Here is a 24281-nt window from a genome sequence, read left to right as displayed (position 1 = left end):
TGTTCACTACACATGACAAATTTGCCCCATTGAACAGACCAATGTGGCCTAGTAAATGGATCATGTTTGCTGTTAGCTTTAGGTACTAACTGGGATATGTATCAAACCTTCAAAAAGTGGGCAAGTAGAGATGTTGCCCATATCATCCAATCTCATTCTAGCTATAATTTCATAGAATGCACTACGTAATGATAGCTAGAATCTGATTGATCCCTATATACAACTTTATGTTTGGGGTGCTCTGATCTTTCAAAAATGACTAAATTGTGGAACAGCCAGTTCTGTGGTCAGTTGTGTTAGTAACAGATTAGCAATGAAGACGCAGCTACACAACTGTGCATGTTTGATGTGCAATTCTTTTTATTTTACTGCAATTGCATCTCAGATTTTCAATGCATCTTTACAACTCAGCCCATTTGGATTATATGCCACAGATCCTATTAAATAACGCATCGCAACTTCACATAATTCCGGCGTGGCACAGCCAGAGAAAGCATAATCCCTTATTGCTTTTCCTGCAAAAAGAGATCAAGATGAAAAAACAAAAACAATTATTATCAATATGTATCAAATACCTAGTAAAAGCCACTTTAAAATATATCTCACTTGTCATAAAGGAAAATACTATTTTCAAGTTACTGTATATGTGTTCCATTAACTGACCTCTTACCACAACATAGTGAGTGTCATGGTGTGACTTAAATTATAGCCACAGTGGCGATTTTTACCTGTGGGCTGCAGGACTGTAGCCCCCCAGGTAAAATCCGGCACCCAGCTTACTGTCAGTGAAGCCAAATGCAGCCCGTGAGACTGCACTGGCTTCACTGTGACCGGTAGTGACTTTCTATTGGAAGTCCTAACTGCAAGTCACAGATACTACAGGCAGTCCCATTGGGAGGTGTTTCCTCCCTCCGGGACTGCCAGACCGGGTTGTGATAGGCAGAGAGCTGGCATCCTTTAGGAAGCCAGCTCCCTGCCTCATCAGCCCTAGCCAGCTTCTATGAACTGCAGCCGATGCAGGTCATAGAAGCCATGGTTTTGCACAAGCGCAGCCAAGCGGTCGCTTGTGTGCATGCGTGGTACTCACTCCTATCAGGTTCATTCTGAAGGTGCTGGGATCCAGTCAGTGGAGGCTGCAGCAGGGGCTCTCCGCCTCCACCGGCGGGCGGACCCGGCAGCGGCAGCCCCCCTCTTCCGCATATTTAGGAGCCACCGCTAATTATAGGTACATTTGCAAAGACCCAATCTTGTTAATTTACCCAACCCCACAAGCCATCTTTTAGATGTACTGTAAAGACACAGTATTTAGATGTCAGGTGTTACAGTAAAATGGTAGCTACAATAGAGTAATAAAACATCACAGTAACAACAACTAAAGTATAATAACACACTAACAAAATGAAATAAAATAATTACAAAGGACTGCAACAAGGCATTTGTAGGATTATCACATCAGGCATCTGCAAATTCCTGATTTATATCCAGCCATAAGCCAAGTGAGGGGAAGGACCCAGATCCAGACATCCTTGTGTCACTGAGGACACTGTGACTCTACATCTAACTTAGGTCCTGATTCAGCATGAGTTGTAGTTGTGCGAAAAATTGCACAACTACAACTCTTTACACTAAAATGTGAGTGTTTCGCTATACAACGAAGCGCTTGCATGATAAGGGTATCCCTCTGCCTTTGCAGTCTAGCTGTGAAGGAAGATGCCCGACCGCCATGTTTTGGGGTGCAGCGGATGCATGTGACATCACAGCCACCGTGGCCCACCCCGCCTATGTTCCGGACATGCCTGCGTCAAAGTCACTGTCATCCTCCATCTATGGACCACACATAATTATATGTGTTGACAGATAGTCCAGCTGTCTCTTTTGGGTATGTAACAGTCTTCATAATTTCATCCCAAAGCCCAAAGTGTAGCACCCATGGGAGCTGAGGTGGTGGAGACAGTCTAGTCCTTAAAGACAGGGGTGATGACAGCCATGCCAAGCCCCGGTAATGAATGGGGGCATGACCCCCTAAAAAGTAAGAAAATGGTGCGCTCCACATGGGGCACCATTCTAATCAGGGGAGGGGGGCACCCACTTCCTACCTTACTTGTTAGATGCGGGTCCCTCCTCTTCAGCCAGTGCCATCTTCCAGTGATATTTGGGAAGCTGGTGCATGTGCACTAGAGAGCACAGTGCCAGAGTCTTCTCTTTCGATGTGTGGGCGCCATCTTTCTGAATATATTACTGGTAAGATGGTGCCAGCTATTTATCTGAAGGGAAATGTCACTAAAGACGGCCCTCTGATGAAGTTAAGTTAGGGTAAGGCTTGGTGACTCTGCTATATCTACATACCTGTAGAATACAGTACTTACTTTGGTCTCCTAGTTGGGTACATTGATACAGTCTACTAGTTGCCCTTGCATTGAGTTCCTAAACAGGTTTCGCAACCTAATACACAGGGACACAGAAAATCCATATGTGGCGCCGGATGTAATGGCTTGCGAGCCGGTTTTGCCTTGTAAACATTTGCTGCTTTAAAAAAAGTGTGAATTTGGCCGGAGGCTTGGAGCTCCAGCCGCAGACGCAAATTTACTGCTAGGCTACCTAGGCGGGTGCCTAGGACCCGGTGGGTCCCAGGGGCCCGCAGACAGGATGTATATTTTTTTCAACTGGCAGTGGCCCTGCCGGGTTTGTGTGGCTGAGGAGAAACTGGAAGAAGCGGGTTGTGGTCACACGGACCAATAGAAATGCACCAGAGTGGGAGGGGGAGCTGGCATTTCAGGATCGCACACCCTCCTTATGGTTACCCGCAGTATCCTGTCACTGATGGAACAAGCTCAAGGTGATGCAGTGGCAGGCACAGCTGGAGAGCAGGGAGTTCTGATGGAACCTGCTGATGGCTCCTCATAACTGAGAGAGGAGCTTAGGGCCATTGATCAGCTTTCTCTGAGGAGCTGACAGTCAAAGGGTGGGCAGTTGATATTGGCGGCGGGGAGAGGCTATTGTACCAGAGCATGGTACTGGCCAGTGTAACACACTGTATGGAGTAAGTTAGGGGAAGCTGTAAATAGGAATGAGACGGAGGAGTGTGTGCTGCTACCTGACTATTATGTGAGAACAGGCCTGACGCTACCCGCTCAGCGAAGGGATGCAAAGCAGGTAGGTGCTAGGCTAGAGAGAGGCGCTCTCCCTGCTTTGCTTCCCCACTACTGCGCCACCCTATCCCCCCTGCTGCTGCTGCCGGCTGCTGTGCCTGTGACTGTATGACAGGCAGCAGCGCCGGCAGCACGAAAAGCCTTCTCCCCCCCCCCATCACCTATGACAGCGGCTATGTGTGTGCAGTGTGGGTCCTGAAGAAGGGGAGGAGCTATGACAACATGAGGGTGGAGCTACACAGGAAAGAGGGGTGGAGCTACACGGAACCAGGCAGCTGAACAGTGGGAGCGTAAGCATTGCAGTGACGGCCAGCCAGACTAGGTAAGTGTCGGAAGAGAAATGTGTTGTGTGTGTGTGTGTGTGTGCACTCGTATTCCTATCCTTATGGGGACACAGACCGGACAGCACACCAACACTGGTGGGACTTTCAACATGGTGGGGACCTGAAATGAGGTCCCCACAAGTCAGACCCCATGAGGTGATAGTAAGGGCATGTCCCAACTACCCAGCATCAAAATCGGGCATGTCCTCGAGAATCACATTTGCCAGACCATACTGTGTGTATGTGTGTGCAATGCAGATTATGTGTTAAAGCAACTGATTGGCTCTCTAAAAAAATATAGATTTATATATTTTAGGGGCCCACTGCAGTTCCACCAGGCAGCCACCGGGGGTGCTGCGCATTCCCCCTTTCCCTTAAGGAGCAGCATACAGGGTGCCTCCCTGTAATTTTGGGGACCCGGGAGGCCTTCTAATAATTTTGGGGCCCCACTGCAGTTCCACCTGGTGGCCACCAGGGGGCACCATGTGTGCTACTGCAGGAGCAACAGACAGTGTGCCTCCCTGTAATTTTGGGGACCCGGGGCGCCATCCAATAATTCTGGGGCTCTGCTGCAGATTTGCCCGGTGGCCACCGGGGGGCACCGCACATGCCCCCTCCATCTCCCCCCTGCAGGAGAAGCAGCCAGAGTGCCTCTCCATAATTTTGGGGACCCGGGTGCATTCCCATAATTTTTTGGGCCCCGCTGCAGTTATGCCCAGCGGCCACTGGGGGGCGCTGCACGTGCCCCCTCCATCTGCCCCCTGCAGGAGCAGCAGACAGGGCACCTCCCCATAATTTTGGGGACCCGGGGCACCTTCCAATAATTTTGGGGCCCCGCTGCAGTTCCACCTGGCAGCCACCGGGGGCGCCGCACGTGCCCCCTCCCTCTGCCCCCTGCAGGAGCAGCAGTCAGGGCGCCTCACCGTAATTTTGGGGACCCGGGGTGCATTCCCATAATTTTGGGGGCCCCACTGCAGTTCTGCCCAGCGGCCACCGGGGGTGCCGTGCATGCCCCCTCCATCTGCCCCCTGCAGGAGCAGCAGACAGGGAGCCTCCCCCTCCCCATTATTTTGGGGACCCGGGGCGCCTTCCATTAATTTTGGGGCCCCGCTGCAGTTCCACCCGGCAGCCACCGGGGGCGCCGCACGTGCCCCCTCCCTCTGCCCCCTGCAGGAGCAGCAGTCAGGGCGCCTCACCGTAATTTTGGGGACCCAGGGTGCATTCCCATAATTTTTGGGGCCCCGCTGCAGTTCTGCCCAGCGGCCACCGGGGGGTGCCGCGCGTGCCCCCTCCATCTGCCCCCCTGCAGGAGCAGCAGACAGGGCGCCTCCACATAATTTTGGAGACCCGAGGCGCCTTCCAATAATTTTGGGGCCCCGCTGCAGTTCCGCCCGGCAGCCAACGGGGGGCGCCGCACGTGCTCCCTCCCACTTTCCCCAGTACGGGCTCTAGCCAGGGCCCTTCTTATAATTTTCACGGGCACTGGAGAGGAGCTATTCGACTTATCTCGATAAAAAGTGTTGAATTTCCCATTCTGGAACTCCCCCAAATGAGTTTGTATCCCTCGTGCCTGGACACGTTTCCAGGAGCTAGGGTAAAATCTGAGCATGGCCCACAAGAATGACGCGCGCTCCACCCGATCTGCTACCCTGAAAAGAACCCCTCGGGCATATTGATATGGCCAGATCCTCAGGGAATGGTGATGTGGCTGAGAGGCTGGAACTGCAGATAAGGATCTGTGACAAAAATGCCTTGGAGCTCAGAGACTGAATACAGGCTGAACAATAGAGAGAGGTCTTCCCTTTCAGAGGCAACCCAGCCAGGGCTCCGATGCCGAAATGGGGCTCCTCTGGGCATCGGTTGGAGCCCGCGGACCAGGCTTGGACCGGCTCCCTCTCCCCTGGCGCAGCGCCCCCCTGTGGCAGACGGGGGAAGCGCAGTCCCACCGGGACTTCCAGTCTTTCGTTCCTCCGATCTCCCTTCCGAGGCTGAAATGGGGCTCCTCAGGGCTTCGGTTGGAGCCTGCGGACTGGGCTTGGGCCGGCTACCTCTCCCCTGGCGCAGCGCCCCCCTGTGGCAGACGGGGGAAGCGTAGTCTTACTGGGACTTCCAGTCTCCCGTTCCTCCAATCGCCCCTCCAAGGCTGAAATGGGGCTCCTCCGGGCATCGGTTGGAGCCTGCGGACTGGGCTTGGCCCAGCTCCTTCTCGCATGGTGCAGCGCCCCCTGTGGCAGACAGGGGAAGCGCAGTCCCACCGGGACTTCCAGTCTCCCGTTCCTCTGACCTCCCCTCCGAGGCCAAAATGGGGCTCCTCCTGGCATCGGAGTGTGTAAGGCTGAACCCTCAGGCTGGGAGTGGTTCCAAGAGCCTGGGGAAAATAGGAGAGTGTACTGCAAATGTGTCGCGCACATCACCTGTCCTGCTACGTCCAAGAGAACCCAGCTGAGAGATTCACAGGATGAGAACAGAGTCCAGCCAGGAAAAGATGGGTACTCAATAGAAGATCCTCTTTTCTTTGTCCTGCAAACCCGATCAATGTGGCTCCCTGCGCCCCGGCGGGGAGGGCCATTCGCTTGGCCGGAACCCAGGGGTCCCGGCCAGCTCCAGGCGAACAAGGCCCTCCTTCTGCCCACGGCGTGCCTGGAAACCCTCCACTGTAAGGGTTTACTAGTCCCCAAATGTCCGCCAAGTGCTCTTGGCCAGAGCTGGGTGGGCTTTGTTTCTGACTCCAGTCAGTATGGTCTGCTCTGTCTATCAGCCCAGCAGGTGCCTGACAACACCAGGGGTGCTGGGGAAGTGTCCCCATCACCTAGCAAAGCTCACCATTGGACCCTGGTGGAGCACATGATTTCCTGGGAACTGCACAAGTGCCACCATGAACCAATGATGTGGTCTGTCAATGGCCGCAGGTGGTTGCACGGAAGGGTTCAGCTGTGGGGCCCTGCGGAGAGAAGAGCCAGACAGGATGGAGGTAGAGTGAGATAGAAAGTGTGCGAGAAAGGGGAGTCTCGTATGGCGTGAGAGAGAAGCACAGGCTCTGAGCAAAGCTGGCTGGAATCCGTCAGTAGAAAAAGGGAGAGTGGGAGGCCCCTTTGGAGGGATCCAGTGGAAGCTGCGCACTGAGTGGGCCTGGGACTACGCATGTATCATTGACGGTATCCCGGAGAGTGGCACAGCCCTTTACGATATGAACCTTTTACACCCTTTCACCCCCCCGGGACAAGATGAAACCAGTCAGGTGTAGAACGGGATGTGGTGGGTTGGGGGCAGCGGGGTTCCCTGGGGGCGTACGGCTCACCCTCGCCTCGACTGGCGGGGATCTGGGTCGTGAGGCCTGAGGTGACCATTTTAAATCGCTGCTTACCCAAACTGTCCCCCAGGGCGGCTTGCACTGGTTTCCTAGTGAACGGGTTGTCGGGTGAGGAGAAAAATGTGAGATCGATTGGGTGCTGTCCCCCTTTATCTGGGGGCTGTTCAATGTGCACTGGCGCCTGGGCACCACGCAGAGCGGGCCCCACTGTCCATCTGACTCTGAACTTCTCACTTGGCCCGCACTGATGGCCATCCACCGGGCCTACTCCTCTCGCTGGTGCCTGCTTGGTGTGTGGCTCCTTCTTCTCTGTGGGGTTTCCTGCTGCTATCGAGATGGCGGCTGGCTCACCCCCTGTCACCGCTGGCTACCGAGAGCTACCTTGTTGATCCTGCAAGTAGCCTTCCGCATCAACGCAGAATCTGGAGGGCTGCTGTAACCCAAAATGCTTGCCCTTAGCTGAGTGGCACAGCTGGGGGCAGTCGCGGGAGGTTTTCAGGTCCCCCTCCATTGTGGAGGGGGGGTGATAACCACCCTCGTACCCCCTCAGGCGGCGGGGGTGCGGGACAGGCTCTGCAGGGTGGTGATGTTGGCTGGAGGCGTCACCTCCACCGGCTGCTCCTCTGCCCTGTCTGCAGCCTTCCCCCGCATCACCGCAGGATCCGGAGGGCTGCTGGATTACACAATGCTTGCTGGCGGCCGAGCGGCACAGGTTGGGGATGGATTGAGGATGTCTGCCCCCCCTCCATCCCGGAGGGGGGGAGGTGACAGCCACCCTTGTCCACCTTAGGCGGCGGGGTGCGGGACAGGCTCCGCAGGGCGGTGATGTCGGCCGGAGGGGTCAACTCCACCGGTTGCTGCTCCGCCCTGTCTGCAGCCTCCCCCTGCATCACCGCAGGATCCGGAGGGCTGCCGGATTCCCCAATGCTTGCTGGCGGCCGAGTGGCACGGGTCGGGGATGGATTGAGGATGTCTGCCCACCCTCCATCCCAGAAGGGGGGAGGTGACAGCCACCCTCGTCCACCTTAGGCGGCGGGGTGCAGGACAGGCTCCGCAGGGCGGTGATGTCGGCCGGAGGGGTCAACTCCACCGGTCGCTGCTCCGCCCTGTCTGCAGCCTCCCCCTGCATCACCGCAGGGTCCGGAGGGCTGCCGGATACCCCAATGCTTGCTGGCGGCCGAGCGGTACGGGTCGGGGATGGATTGAGGATGTCTGCTGCCCCCCCTCCATCCCGGAGGGGGGGAGGTGACAGCCACCCTCGTCCAACTTAGGCGGCGGGGTGCGGGACAGGCTCCGCAGGGCGGTGATGTCGGTCGGAGGGGTATCCTCCACTGGCCGTTGCACAGCCTGCAGTCTCCCCCCGCATCACTGCAGGATCCGGAGGGCTGCCGGATTCCCCGATGCTTGCTCGAGGCTGAGTGAGCGGTATTGCTGGGGGCTGTCGCGGGAGGTTGTCAGTTCCTATTCCATCTCGGAGGTGGGGTGATAACCACCCTCGTCCCCCCTTAGGCGGCGGGAGTGCGGGACAGGCTCTGCAGGGCGGTGATGTCGTCCGGAGGGGTCAACTCCACCAGTCGCTGCTCCGACCTGTCTGCAGCCTCCCCCTGCATCACCGCAGGATCCGGAGGGCTGCCAGATTCCCCAATGCTTGCTGGCGGCCGAGCGGCACGGGTCGGGGATGGATTGAGGATGTCTGCCCCCCCTCCATCCCGGAGGGGGGGAGGTGACAGCCACCCTCATCCATCTTAAGCGGCGGGGTGCAGGACAGGCTCCGCAGGGTGGTTCTGTCGGCCGGAGGGGTCAACTCCACCAGTTGCTGCTCCGCCCTGTCTGCAGCCTCCCCCCGCATCACCGCAGGATCCGGATGGCTGCCGGATTCCCCAATGCTTGCTGGTGGCTGAGCGGCACGGGTCGGGGATGGATTGAGGATGTCTGCCCCCCCTCCATCCCAGAGGGGGAAAGGTGACAGCCACCCTCGTCCACCTTAGGCGGCGGGGTGCGGGACAGGCTCCGCAGGGCGGTGATGTCGGCTGGAGGGGTATCCTCCACTGGCCGTTGCACAGCCTGCAGTCTCCCCCCGCATCACTGCAGGATCCGGAGGGCTGCCGGATTCCCCGATGCTTGCTCGAGGCTGAGTGAGCGGTATTGTTGGGGGCTGTCGCGGGAGGTTGTCAGTTCCTATTCCATCTCGGAGGTGGGGTGATAACCACCCTCGTCCCCCCTTAGGCGGCGGGGGTGCGGGACAGGCTCTGCAGGGCGGTGATGTCGGCCGGAGGGGTCAACTCCACCAGTCGCTGCTCCGACCTGTCTGCAGCCTCCCCCTGCATCACCGCAGGATCCGGAGGGCTGCCAGATTCTCCAATGCTTGCTGGCGGCCGAGCGGCACGGGTCGGGGATGGATTGAGGATGTCTGCCCCCCCTCCATCCCGGAGGGGGGGATGTGACAGCCACCCTCATCCATCTTAGGCGGCGGGGTGCAGGACAGGCTCCGCAGGGTGGTTCTGTCGGCCGGAGGGGTCAACTCCACCAGTTGCTGCTCCGCCCTGTCTGCAGCCTCCCCCCGCATCACCGCAGGATCCGGATGGCTGCCGGATTCCCCAATGCTTGCTGGTGGCTGAGCGGCACGGGTCGGGGATGGATTGAGGATGTCTGCCCCCCCTCCATCCCAGAGGGGGAAAGGTGACAGCCACCCTCGTCCACCTTAGGCGGCGGGGTGCGGGACAGGCTCCGCAGGGCGGTGATGTCGGCTGGAGGGGTATCCTCCACTGGCCGTTGCACCGCCTGCAGTTTCCCCCCGCATCACTGCAGGATCCGGAGGGCTGCCGGATTCCCCGATGCTTGCTCGAGGCTGAGTGAGCGGTATGGCTGGGGTCTGTCGCGGGAGGTTGTCAGTTCCTATTCCATCTCGGAGGTGGGGTGATAACCACCCTCGTCCCCCCTTAGGTGGCGGGGGTGCGGGACAGGCTCTGCAGGGCGGTGATGTCGGCCGGAGGGGTCAACTCCACCGGTCGCTGCTCCGCCCTGTCTGCAGCCTCCCCCCGCATCACCGCAGGATCCGGAGGGCTGCCGGATTCCCCAATGTTTGCTGGTGGTTGAGTGACACGGGTCGGGGATGGATTGAGGATGTCTGCCCCCCCTCCATCCCGGAGGGGGGGAGGTGACAGCCACCCTCGTCCACCTTAGGCGGCGGGGTGCGGGACAGGCTCTGCAGGGTGGTGATGTCAGCCGGAGGGGTCAACTCCACCGGTCGCTGCTCCGCCCTGTCTGCAGCCTCTCCCCGCATCACCGCAGGATCCGGAGGGCTGCCGTATTCCCCAATGCTTGCTGGCGGCCGAGCAGTACTGGTTGGGGATGGATTGAGGATGTCTGCCCCCCCTCCATCCCGGAAGGGGGGAGGTGACAGCGACCCTCGTCCACCTTAGGCGGTGGGGTGCGGGACAGGCTCCGCAGGGCGGTGATGTCGGCCGGAGGGGTATCCTCCACTGGCCGTTGCACCGCCTGCAGTCTCCCCCCGCATCACTGCAGGATCCGGAGGGCTGCCAGATTCCCCGATGCTTGCTCGAGGCTGAGTGAGCGGTATGGCTGGGGGCTGTTGCGGGAGGTTGTCAGTTCCTATTCCATCTCGGAGGTGGGGTGATGTTGGCCAGAGGTGTCACCTCCACTGGCCGCTCCTACGCCCCGTCTGAAGCTTCCTCCCGCATCACTGCAGGATCCAGAGGGCTGCTGGATTCCCCGATGCCTGCTTGTGGGTGAGTGGCATGGTAGGGGGCTCTCGATTGAGGTTGTCCGTACTCCTCTCTGTTCTGGAGAGGAGTGATAGCTACCGCTTTCCCCACTTAGGTGGTGGGGTGTGTGACAGGCCCTGCAGGTTGGTGATGGTGACTGCAGGGTTCTGAGGTATGCTGGTTCCTTTACTTATTGGCCATGGTTGAACGTCATCGCTGTGCGAGGTTTTCGTTACCCCTTCACCTTGGAGGTGGGGGGGTCCGCTGTCATCATTTCTCACTTTGGTGTCAGGTTGAGATATTGGGCGCTGGTGGTTAAGTTTGTGTTGGCCTACTGATGATGTGTTGTCACCATTGAAATTCTCTATAAGAGAGTAACTATAAGATCAGACATTTGCTGCACGTGTAAAACTGAGAAACTAGAGGAGCCTGAGCTACCATCTCTGATATTATGACCAAACACCACAAAATCAGTCAAAATTTGGCTGACTGCGGGGGTGGGCATATGGGGCATCCCGTGTCCTCGCACCCGAAGCTTCTTGCTCGCCTGCGGTGCGCAATGTCCCGTCCCGGGGACGTGGCCGGGGACAATCCGTACGGCACGAGGGTCAGCACCTCTGCCAGCCGTGTGGGTCAGCGGAGGGGCCTCTCCCCTGGTCCTCCCATCCCCGGTGGTTGGTCCCTCCCTGGGCTTAATATTCGGCCGGAGCCTCCGCTCTCCGGGCTTAATTGTCGGGGGCCGGCAGCACGCACAGTGTCCCGTCCTGGGGACTTGGCCGGGGACAATCCGTTCGGCACGAGGGTCAGCGCCTCCGCCGGCCGGGTGGGTCGGCGGAGGGGCCTCTCCCCTGGTCCTCCCATCCTCGGTGGCTGGTCCCTCCCTGGGCTTAATATTCGGCCGGAGCCCCCGCTCTCCGGGCTTTATAGTCGGGGGCCGGCGGCGCGTGCAGTGTCCCATCCCGGGGACTTGGCCGGGGACAATCCGGTCGGCACGAAGGTCAGCACCTCCGCTGGCCGGGTGGGTCGGTGGAGGGGCCTCTCCCCTAGTCCGACCGTCCCCGGTGGCTGGTCCCTCCCTGGGCTTAATATTCGGCCGGAGCCCCCGCTCTCCGGGCTTAATAGTCGGAGGCGGGCTGCCCCTTCCCCAGGGCTCAAAAACACAAATTTGAAATCTGTATATACACCAACAGCGCTTTTGTAGAATAAAAATCAATTATAATGTAAATGTCACCATTACATCCCTTATTGTCAGTTTTCTGTAGTAGATCCTTCAATGGATTTTGACTGATGTGGTCTCTCCGGGATATAACAACATGTGGGGAAATATAAGAACAAGACACCAATGTGTAGTATGTTCCTTCTATTCAATCTTTTTATACAAGGACTAGTAGTGATTATGTGCGTACCCCACTCACACTATAGTCAGATATTTTTAAGCTCATCAAGGTTTCTTTTCTAGTACCAAGGCTTGATTCACTTGAACTACGCCTGGTACAATAGATATGTATGTCTAGAAGGGTAGTTTTTCTTAGGTATCGGGGACCTATATTGAAGTATAGGTTCTCTCAAGTCGGATTCCCATTTTGTTGGCTCTCTTTGGAATCTCAGATTTCTTTTATCTGTGAATTTTCTGTTTCTCCATTCTGGAGTCTGGTCTCTCTGATAATAGTATCTGGCATCACGTCCACTCTCAGGTCTAAACCTTGGCCTTTGATGGGTGGTGCCAGGTACTCCCCGTTCAGAATGGTAAATAGTTCTTTCCCTATTATTCCCATATTTATAGGAGGGATTTTTTGGTAGATCCCTATTGTGTATATAGGGATTCTTTCTGAATCCACGGGGTTTGTTACCGTGAGTGGCCTTCAATAATAACTCCCTTTCTGTTGTGTCTTCCTTTTCTAGCTTGTCTCTATTGAATTTTTTTAGCTTTCTTTCCATTAGTTGTCTTTGGGCCCTCTTTAGTTTTAACTCTATTTCTTTATCTAGGGACTTATACTCTTCAGAACTAATATATGGTGATGTTAAAGATTTGAAGACTGCAATCTCATCATCAAGTTTACTCAGTTCTCTCTTTCTTTCTGAGATAATGAGTTTTATTAGTGAAAAAGAGCATGCATCAATGGTGCTCTCCCACTCTTTTTTGAAATCCTCTCTAGCAGTCTCAAATGTGGAGGTTTTTAAGATTTTTAAACCACGTGGAATGATTTCGTGTGCTAAATATCGTTCCAACGTGGCGACTTCCCACCATAGTTTACATTCTTTCATTAGTATACTTTCTAACTTATTCATTATTCCATACAAATCATCATCCAATAATTCCGTCTCAATCATGTTTTCACCGAAAGTTTTTTCAAACATTGTGTTTCTTTGTTCTCGACATGAAAACATGATGGTACCGAAAAGGATGTATTTTTGTTGGCAGCCGTTCTAGTCCACACCCTTGGTGAAAGAGGGATAATAGAACAAAGATTTTTTTGGGAGTGTCCCAGGACAGGCGCCAAGCAGCTACTGATATAACAGATACCAAGAGGTGTCACCACACCTCAAAAACAACTCTCAAAAACACAAATTTGAAATCTGTATATACACCAACAGCGCTTTTGTAGAATAAAAATCAATTATAATGTAAATGTCACCATTACATCCCTTATTGTCAGTTTTCTGTAGTAGATCCTTCAATGGATTTTGACTGATGTGGTCTCTCCGGGATATAACAACATGTGGGGAAATATAAGAACAAGACACCAATGTGTAGTATGTTCCTTCTATTCAATCTTTTTATACAAGGACTAGTAGTGATTATGTGCGTACCCCACTCACACTATAGTCAGATATTTTTAAGCTCATCAAGGTTTCTTTTCTAGTACCAAGGCTTGATTCACTTGAACTACGCCTGGTACAATAGAACATAGACAGATTTGTCTTAAAACCATGAAGACACACAATGTACAAAAATATATTGAATTTTTATTCTTGATTTTATATTCTATCTAAAGGGGGTATCCCGTTGCTTTTTGGGAACCCCTCCAGCTTTCTTCTTGCCGGTTCTGCTCAGGAACTATTTTATTTTTGTACATTGTGTGTCTTCATGGTTTTAAGACAAATCTGTCTATGTTCGTGACTGTCAATAAAATTCTGTACCCCCCTATATAAAATCTGAGGAGATTGAGTTCCTTTACCTGGGGAGGCAAGAACGTCACCACTAAGAATACTGGACAGGGAAGTTGAACCTTAAAGATACCTTGATGGGAGTACGAAGATTTTAAGAACTGTGAGTTTGGGTACGCATGAATGGATCCATAGATTTTTCCTGTTACCTTAAAGATACCTTGATGTGTGTATTATCGCCCCTATGAGTGTGAGTCTTTCGGTACGCTCCACCTAGACATTTACAAGTCTTGAAAAGATACCTTGATGTGTTTACCACCCCGCTTGCGAGTGTGAGTTTTGGGGTACGCTCCATCAGTATATCATTTGATTATATCTATTGTACCAGGCGTAGTTCAAGTGAATCAAGCCTTGGTACTAGAAAAGAAACCTTGATGAGCTTAAAAATATCTGACTATAGTGTGAGTGGGGTACGCACATAATCACTACTAGTCCTTGTATAAAAAGATTGAATAGAAGGAACATACTACACATTGGTGTCTTGTTCTTATATTTCCCCACATGTTGTTATATCCCGGAGAGACCACATCAGTCAAAATCCATTGAAGGATCTACTACAGAAAACTGACAATAAGGGATGTAATGGTGACATTTACATTATAATTGATTTTTATTCTACAAAAGCGCTGTTGGTGTATATACAGATTTCAAATTTGTGTTTTTGAGAGTTGTTTTTGAGGTGTGGTGACACCTCTTGGTATCTGTTATATCAGTAGCTGCTTGGCGCCTGTCCTGGGACACTCCCAAAAAAATCTTTGTTCTACCTTCCCCAGGGCTGAACAGCCGGGGACCACCCGCCGGCCGGCGGGGCTGGCAACGCGCGCAGTGTCCCGTCCCGGGGACTTGGCCGGGGACAATCCGTTCGGCATGAGGGTCAGCGCCTCCGTCGGCCGGGTGGGTCGGCGGAGGAACCTCTCCCCTGGTCCTCCCGTCCCCGGTGGCTTGTCCCTCCCTGGGCTTAATATTCGGCCGGAGCCCCCGCTCCCTGGGCTTAATAGTCGGGGGCCGGCGGCGCGCGCAGTGTCCCGTCCCGGGGACTTGGCTGGGGACAATCCGTTCGGCACGAGGGTCAGCGCCTCCGCCGGCCGGGTGGGTCGGCGGAGGAGCCTCTCCCCTGGTCCTCCCATCCCCGGTGGCTGGTCCCTCCCTGGGCTTAATATTTGTCCGGAGCCCCCGCTCTCCGGGCTTAATAGTCGGAGGTGGGCTGCCCCTTCCCCAGGGCTGAACAGCCGGGGACTACTCGCCGGCCGGCGGGGCTGGCGGTGCGTGCAGTGTCCCGTCCCGGGGACTTGGCCGGGGACAATACATTCGGCACGAGGGTCAGCGCCTCCGCCGGCCGGGTGGGTCGGCGGAGGGGCCTCTCCCCTGGTCCTCCCGTCCCCGGTGGCTTGTCCCTCCCTGGGCTTAATATTCGGCCGGAGACCCCGCTCTCCGGGCTTGATAGTAGGGGGCCGGAGGCGCGCGCAGTGTCCCGTCCCGGTGACTTGGCCGGGGACAATCCGTTCTGCACGAGGATCAGCGCCTCCGCCAGCCGGGTGGGTCTTCGGAGGGGCATCTCCCCTGGTCCTCCCGTCCCCAGTGGCTTGTCCCTCCCTGGGCCTAATATTCGGCCGGAGCCCCCGCTCTCCGGGCTTAATAGTCGGGGGCCGGCGGTGTGTGCAGTGTCCCGTCCCGGTGACTTGGCCGTGGACAATCCGTTCGGCACGAGGGTCAGCGCCTCCGCCGGCCGGGTGGGTCGGCGGAGGAACCTCTCCCCTGGTCCTCCTGTCCCCGGTGGCTGGTCCCTCCCTGGGCTTAATTTTCATCCGGATCCCCCGCTCTCCGGGCTTAATAGTCGTAGGTGGGCTGCCCCTTCCCCAGGGCTGAACAGCCGGGGACTACTCGCCGGCCGGCAGGGCTGGCGGCGCGTGCAGTGTCCCGTCCCGGGGACTTGGCCGGGGACAATACATTCGGCACGAGGGTCAGCGCCTCCGCCGGCCGGGTGGGTCGGCGGAGGGGCCTCTCCCCTGGTCCTACCGTCCCCGGTGGCTTGCCCCTCCCTGGGCTTAATATTCGGCCGGAGCCGTCTGATGTTCTCACAGCTAAAAAAGGGTATTGTTTTAGCTGTGAGAACATCAGACATCCTGTATAAGATACTATTGGATGGAATACACTGATTGTATCATGTCTTCTACAAAATTGGAATCTGTATTTTAAACATGTTTGTTGCTCGAATTGTATGTGGCAATTTATGTTCACTAAAGTGCACTGTGCATGGATAATATGTGAATGAATTGAACGTTTTTTTATTATATTGTGGTCAAAATTTGCTAGAGTATTCCTATTTAACAACACATACAGCTCCCTTAGACATTCTGTGTATTGTATTCTATTTTCTGTACTCCAACTAACAGAGAGCACGTCTTAAGGTTGTAGCTCACTTTTAGCGCAGAACTGGGTCTACACCACATCCATATATATATATATAATTTTTTTTTTTTTACATTGCAATATTAGTCGTATCTCTGTACAGCTGGCTCAACTATGTTCCACCCTTTTCTCTCTTTCTCTCCTCTCTTTGCCCCTCTTTCTGCCTCTCTCGTTTTGCCCCACTCTGTGCCTTTCTATCTCTTCGCCTCTCTTGTGCTCTCTCTCCTCTTTACCCCTCTCTCCTCTGTGTCTCTCTTTTTCTTGTCTCTTTGCCCCTCTCTTTTTTCTCTGCCTCTCTCTTTCTGCCCCACTCTTTACCTTTACTATCTCTCCGCCTCTCTTGCACTCTCTCCTCTTTACCCCCTCTCCTCTCTCTTTGCCCCTTTCTTTTTCCTCTCTCTGCCTCTCTCATTCTGCCCCACCCTGTGCCTTTCTATCTCTCTGCCTCTCTTGTGCTCTCTCTCCTCTCTGTGTGTCTCTCTTTCTCTTCTCTCTCTGTCCCTCTCTCTGCCTTTCTACCTCTCTGCCTCTCTTATTCTCTCTCCCTCTCTCTCTAAACATCTACCGCCGGCTTCTTGCACCTGTTCATAGTCTTTCTCTCTCCTCTTTGTTGTTGGCTTCCTTCTCTCTCTGAAACTGCAACACAAACCTCTCACAGTGGGGGGTACATGTCCACTGCCAGCGGGTTGGGTAAGGGATATCTGCAGCTGGGATGCCGGCGGTCTCCACCCTCCACCAGTAGCAGCAGCTCTCCCAGCAGCAGCGCAGCTGCTGGGAGAGAGCAGTATCGGTTCTCATGCTGCATGAAAAGAGGATCTGCGGTGCTGCGACTGCCTCATTGATAAGTGAGGGAAGGAGTCACAAGCACAACAGGCACAGCCAGGGGTGGTGATGACAGGATATAGTGCTATGGATTGTATGAGGAAGGGGGCCCCAAATTGGTGCCTTGCTTAGGGCCTCATTAGGTCTAAATCCGCCTCCGGCCGGCCGTCTCGAAAGCCATTACATCCGGCCTATGGAGTGAATTAGTTTAAAAAAACAAACAAAGGGGAGACACTGCTGATATGAAGGAATGAAGAATCTAACAAAGTCACTGGGGAATTCCAGAGTGGATGTGGTATATGCACATTCTCGGAAATTACGCATTGCTAGGAGTTGAACTTAGAGGCAGATTTTTTGTATAATTGTTTTTTGTTTAATAAAGCTTTTATCCAGTATGGGGCAGTGAGGTGCTGCGAGATCAATTGCTGGGGGGCACTGGCTGGTATAAGAGTCAGCTTTACACACACATATATGATCCTGATTGTTCTCACCCCAACAGCCCAGTTTATTGCACAAAGTTGTAGGTAAGAAATACTGTAACACTGGCTCCACAGTCACATGTGCAGAAATCCCGAGATGAGGCATGATCACGTGCCAAAAGTCTGGCTTTAGATGCATGTGTGAACGGGGATGTAGTTACAGTGCTGGCACTCAGGATCCTAGCGGTCAGGACACTGATGCCGGAATCCCAACCACTGACAATGCCGCCAGCCAGAATCCCGGCTAACAGGGGCTATTCCCACTCGCGAGTGTCCACAACACCCATAGGGTGGTCTTCAGTTTGCTGGCTGTCGGGATCCTGGCGCACAGTATACCAGTGCCGGAATCCCGACACCTGGCATACCGACACCTTTTCTCACTCTTGGGGATCCACGACCCCCCTGGAGGGAGAATAGATAGCATGGCGCGCATAGCACGCCATCGTGCCCGCAGCGAGCCCACAAGGGGCTCATTTGTGCTTAACAAGCTGTCGGTATGCCAGCGGTCGGGATTCTCGCACCGGTATTCTGGCCACCGGGAGCCCAGCCGCCAGCATACCATACTACACCCCACCCATACAGTGCGTATAGAACCTGTGGCAAGCGGCAATCTAGCGGCTGGGATCCCAGCGTTGGTATGCTGACCGCTGGGATCCCATACCAAACATGTGTGAAAGGGGTATTAGAGAGTTATCAGTGAGCAATGACAATACCTGGCCGAGATGCTTTTCCATTATAACTGAGGCACGAGGTTTTGTTACCGGTGCACTTCATGGGTTTCTGTGTACAGTTAAGACTATCCTGAGCAAAACAGGAGTCACACTGATATCCATTCTCTGTCATATTTTTCCAGGGCACTAGTCATTGGGAGACAAGCAATTATTACAAAGTATTGCAAATACCAAAAGCAGCTAAAGATATTGGGGGGCAGATGTATTAAGCCTGGAGAAGGGATAAAGAAGTGATAAAGCAGTGATAAGTGCAAGGTGATAAATGCACCAGCCAATAAGCTCCTAACTGCCAATTTACATATTGGAGTTGGTTGGCTGGTGCGTTATCACCTTGTACTTACCATTGCTTTATCACTTCCTTATGCCTTCTCCAGGCTTAATACATCTGCCTCATTGTGTCTCCAAATAGAAATTCTAATAATAATAATAATAATAATAATAATAATAATAATACTATTTTGGAGCGGATTTGAACAAAAGAGTTTTTGTGAAGGCAAAACAACAAACACTCTTGCGGGTACACATAACCTACAGTATACTGTGAAATGATTATCAACTGTGAAAGTTTACTTTTATTTCTATATCCTTAAAAGGAAAAGTGAGAACAATTTGTGATGTGGTATACATGTTCTATAGCATAAAGTTACTGTAGTATCAGGGCCTTAACTCAGGGGCGTAGCGAGGGACGTTCCGGTGGAGCGCAAGCTCCAGGCACCGGAAACTTCAGAGGGCGCCTAGCAGCGCTGCGGGCAGGCCCGGCGCTACCCACTTAGCACAGTCTGCAAAATAGGGAGGCGCAATGACGGGTGCTCTCCCTGCTCTGCTGCCGCTACGCCTGTCACACTGCATGACAAGCAGCGGCGCTGGCAGCAGAGGGATGAGAGGGGGAATTATAACCTATATGACTCACTGTGAGCAAACAAGCAGCAGCAGGGGAAGTCCCTACAACTCACAGTGGTGCCGAGCCTCAGTCTCCTCCTCCCTGATCTCAGCAAAGGGGTCAGAAGATCATGTGCCGAGCTGTGATTGGAGGAACTCGGCACATGCTGATTAGAAGAGCCCCTGATTGGAGGAGCTGTCACATGCTCCTCTGACCCCTGCTGGAACACGGAGGATCTCACAGCATGGCCCCTGTCTGTGAGTATTAAGCCTACCTCCTCTGTCTCCACAGTAACTGCTCCTGTCTCCATAGCTTCTGCCTAACTCTGCCACCTCTCTATGCAGCCTCTGCCTCTCTCTCACTGCTACTGTACATGTTTCATTCTATGTAAAGTCTGTGCACAGTATCTGCCCCCCTCACTGCCCATCATCTGCCCCCTCTCTCCCCAATATCTGCCCCCCTTGCTTTCTTTCCCCAGAATCTGATGCCCCTCCTCTCTTTGGCCAGCATCTACTCCCCCTCTCCTTTCTCTCTCTGGCCAGCATCTGTCCCCCCTCTCTCTGCCCAGCATCTGCCCCCCTTTCCCCAGCATCTCTCTGCCCATCATCTGCCCCTCTCTCCCCAGCATCTGCCCCCCTCTCTGCCAAGAATCTGCCCACCTATTCTCTCTCCACAGCATCTGCCCCCTTCCTCTCTGCTTTGCATCACCCCCCCTCCTCTCTGCCACCTGCATCTGCCACCTCTTTCCCCAGCATCTACCTACCCCCCTCTCTTTCCAGCATCTGCCCTCTTCTCTTTCCAGCATCAGTCCCCACCTCTCTCTGCCCAGCATCTGCCCCCCTTTCTCTGCCCAGTATCGACCCCCCTTTCTCTGCCCCATCCTCTCTCTGCCCAACATCTGTCCCCCTCTATCTGACCACTTTCTGTTTCCCCCCTCTCTCTGTCCAGCATCTGCCCCCCCCCCTCTTTCTCTTCCCAGCATCTGCCTCCCCTCTTCTCAGGATCTGCCCCACCTATTTTTGTCCAGGGCAGGAGAAGGAGCGCCATGACGTGAGCTTGCGCCAGGAGCCATAGCTTCACACTACGCCTCTGCCTTCACTAGAGTGGTACAAGCGGTGCTCTGCCCACAATGCAGGTGCACTATTGTTGGAGGCGGCTGCTACGTCATTTTGCTCAGCACCCGCTATGATGTATATTACTAATATACTGTACTTCTCAGCAGCGTGCGTCCAGCACCTTCTTTTTGTTTGCAACCTCAGTTGTGCCTGTGTAAGTCAAGCTCCACCTCCCACCCCCCCACTCCCTTATTCTGAAAGGAGTGACTGCCATCAGATATAGCTGTGGAGCAGTTCCATGTTATAATGCCACAGGTAAGGTGATGATGATGGTTATGCACAGCAAATTTGGGGGGGCGGGGTTGATGATGAATGAGGAGGAGGTAATATAAATAATTGACACTACTGTGTGGTGTAATGTGAATAATGGACATTACTGTGAGGCGTAATGTGAATAACAGACACTACTGTGAGGTGTGATGTGAATAATGGACATTACTGTGAGGTGTAATGTGAATAACAGACACTACTGTGAGGTGTGATGTGAATAATGAACACTACTGTGAGGTGTGATATGAAGAAGAGACACTACTGTATGGTGTAATGTGAATAATAGACAATAGACACTACTGTGAAGTGTAATGTGAATAACAAAGACTATTGTGCAGTGTAATGTGAATAACATATACTACAGTGTGGTGTAATATGAATAACGGACTCTACTGTGCGATGTAATGTGAATAACGAACTCTACTGTGCGATGTAATGTGAATAACGGGCACCACTGTGCGGTGTAACGTGAATAACGAACTCTACCGTGTGATGTAATGTGAATAACGGACACTACTGTGCGGTGTGATGTGAATAACGGACACTACTGTGAGGTGTGCTATGAAGAAGAGACACTACTGTGTGATGTAATGTGAATAATGGACACTACTGTGCAGTGTAATGTGAATAGCGGACACTACTGTGCAGTGTAATGTGACTAATGGACATTACTGTGAGGTGTGATGGGAATAATGGACACTACTATGCAATTTACTGTAATGTGAATTGCTACTATTCTGTGGCCACACATCTTCTCCATACAGTCACTATTTTAAATATGGGGTGTGTGTGGAACCAATTCTTCTGGCAAAGGGCACTAAAATGTCTACTTACAGCTCTGTTTAATTTTACTCCATGTAGTGTGAAAACAACATAAATTTTAAAAAATATGCAGCTACTTTTGTCTAATACAGGCAATAATATGAAAAATGAGTCTCTGATTATATATCAATATTTAACAAAAATTGCTGTACATAAGAATTGTCTAGACTCTTTCTATAGATTTACATATTAATTACCTGACAAATTATCACAAATAATAGCACTTTTGATCCCATCAACCTGGATCATGTTTCAACACAGTACTTGTTTGGACAACCAGTGTATGTCAAAGCCAATAATATGTGAGATTGGAAAGATCACTGGGGTACAGGTATATGCAATTGCGGTCGAATTGCCGAAAATGTCGAAAAACGGGTCATTTTCGACACAAAAAAACTGTTGAATTTGATTCGACAATTCAATACAGTACTTTTCGACAAAAAACCTGCCGTTTCATTTTCGACTTTTGGCAATTCGACATTTTTTCAATTCGACATGTCTGCAATGTTAAAATGCGGCTTTTCGACAAAAGTATATTCAGTTGAAGAATGTCGATTTGACAACAGTGCTTTTCGACAGTCATTTCGTCAATTTCATTCCGCCTTATTTTTCTGTCGTGATCTAATAAAATTTGTTAAAAACATGTATTTTTTGGTGCTTTTTTATTGCTAATAGCATATCTATTTATATTTGAAGGGATTATCTACTTGGTTTGTCTATTTGAGAGCCACAAGTATTATTTAATCGATTTTTAAAAGAATATATATATTTTTTTACTAAGTACAATAATATGGAGAGATCAGTGCATGTTTTCAGTTGGAAGGGGTGTGAAATGGTTAAAAATCCAGAAAAAAAATGCGTGGGGTCCCCCCTCCTAAGCATAACCAGCCTCGGGCTCTTTGAGCCGGTCCTGGTTTTAAAAATACGGGAAAAAAATGACAGGGGTTCCCCCGTATTTTAGCACCGGGCTCTGCGCCTGGTCCTGGTGCCAAAAATACGGGGGACAAAAGACGTATTGGTCCCCATATTTTTAATACCAGCACCGGGCTCCACTAGCCAGAGAGATAATGCCACAGCCGGGGGACACTTTTATATTGGTCCCTGTGGCCGTGGCATTAAATCCCCACCTAGTCACCCCTGTCCGGGTACCCTGGAGGAGTGGGGACCCCTTAAATCAAGGCCCCACCCTCCAGCCACCCAAGGGCCAGGGGTGAAGGCCGAGGCTGTCCCCCCCATCCAAGGGTGGCGGATGGGGGGCTGGTAGCCTTTTGCGTAAAAAAAAATTTTTGTAGCAGAACTACAAGTCCCAGCAAGCCTCCCCCCCAAGCTGGTACTTGGAGAACCACAAGTACCAGCATGCGGGGGGGAAACGGGCCCGCTGGTACCTGTAGTTCTACTACAAAAAAAATACCCAAATAAAAACAATACACACACACACCGTGAAAGCATAACTTTATTACATACATGCACGCCAACATACATACATACATACATACTTACCTATGTTGACACGCATCTGAGCTGTCAGGCGGGGCACTCGAGATACAATATGTATCCAATGGTGGTAACTTTGCAGTCAGCGGTAGACCGCAAGGTTATGTGGGGTCACTCTTGTGGTCTACCGCCGACCGCAAAGTTCCCACCATTGGATACAATGGAGCGCCTATGCGCTACATTGTATCTCGAGTGCGCCGCCTGACTGATAGCTCAGACGCGCACAGCCAATCAGTAGAGTGCCATGACGTGGCGCTCCCTGATTGGCTGAAGGGACCCTCTTTGACAGCAGTCACGGGGGGTCCCGCCAGTCGGGGAAAGGGGTCCCATGTGTAAACATGGGACCCCTTTCAGTGCATGGATCGTGTTTTTAATTTTTTTATTTTGCCAAGTACGTGGATTACAAACAAGAAGAGGACCAATCTACACTGGATTGTTGTGAGTATAATTTTATTTACAGGTACCCCATGGATTCTACGTGGAGAAGGGGACCGACTCTTCGTGTCAACATAGGTAAGTATGTATGTATGTATGTATGTTGGTGTGCATGTATGTATTAAAGTTGTACTGTCACAGTGTGTGTATTGTTTTTATTTGGGTATTTTTTTTTATAGTAGAACTACAGGTACCAGCGGGCCCGTTTCCCCCCGCATGCTGGTACTTGTGGTTCTCCAAGTACCAGCTTGCAGGGGAGGCTTGCTGGGACTTGTATTTTTGCTACAAAAAACAATATTCTTTTTTTTGACACAAAAGGCTATCAGCCCCCCATCCGCCACCCTTGTATGGGGGGGACAGCCTCGGGCTTCACCCCTGGCCCTTGTGTGGCTGGAGGGGGGGACCCCTTGATTTAAGGGGTCCCCACTCCTCCAGGGTACCCCGGCCAGGGGTGACTAGTTGGGGATTTAATGCCACGGCCGCAGGGACCAATATAAAAGTGTTCCCCGGCTGTGGCATTATCTCTCTGGCTAGTGGATCCCGGTGCTGGTGTTAAAAATATGGGGCACCCCTACGTCTTTTGTCCCCTGTATTTTTGGCACCAGGACCAGGCACAGAGCCTGGTGCTGGTTGTTCAAATACGGGGGAACCCCTGTCATTTTTTCCCCGTATTTTTACAACCAGGACCGGCTCAAAGAGCCCGAGGCTGGTTATGCTTAGGAGGGGGGACTCCACGCATTTTTTTTCTGGATTTATTGAACACTTTTGTGCCGTCCATGAAGTCGAATCCAAGCCACACACTATTCGTCATTTGGTCCGTTTTTTGACAGTGGTACTGTCAAATTCGTTATTTACTGAATATGTTGAATTCGGGTCCCGGCGGGAGAGTTTCGCCTGTCGAATTGTGTCGAATCCAAAAACGGTTGAATTCCAGCCAGAATTCGACCACAATTGCATATACCCCATGGACTAATAATGGCAGATGTTAGAAGACTTGTAGAGAGATAACCAACTAAATGGCGTCTTACTCAGGATTTAAGGGCCTTGAATAAGATGGTGGAATTGCATTTTCCAGTGGTGCCTAATCCAGACACCATTTTGATGCAGATTCCCACAGACACTACATACAGATGGGTCCATTTTTATCTT

The 24281-nt window shown here is 52.6% G+C and overlaps 1 protein-coding gene across 1 annotated transcript in view; it reads right to left on the bottom strand.

Annotated features, from left to right (window-relative positions):
• Nucleotides 1–338: 338 nt before the first annotated feature.
• The window catches only part of LOC134967024 (phospholipase A2 inhibitor and Ly6/PLAUR domain-containing protein-like), a 50649-nt gene continuing 26706 nt past the window's right edge, over nt 339–24281 (bottom strand). The window contains exons 4-5 of the mRNA XM_063944016.1: nt 18099–18242; nt 339–515 (exon numbers count right to left, since the gene is read on the bottom strand). Of these exons, the coding sequence (XP_063800086.1) occupies nt 382–515; nt 18099–18242 (278 nt within the window). The 3' untranslated portion in view covers nt 339–381. The remainder of the gene's footprint in view (nt 516–18098; nt 18243–24281) is intronic.

The sequence above is a fragment of the Pseudophryne corroboree genome, chromosome 10 (assembly GCF_028390025.1).
Source record: "Pseudophryne corroboree isolate aPseCor3 chromosome 10, aPseCor3.hap2, whole genome shotgun sequence".
NCBI lineage: Eukaryota > Metazoa > Chordata > Amphibia > Anura > Myobatrachidae > Pseudophryne > Pseudophryne corroboree.
This window is presented reverse-complemented; position numbering and strand designations above follow the sequence as displayed.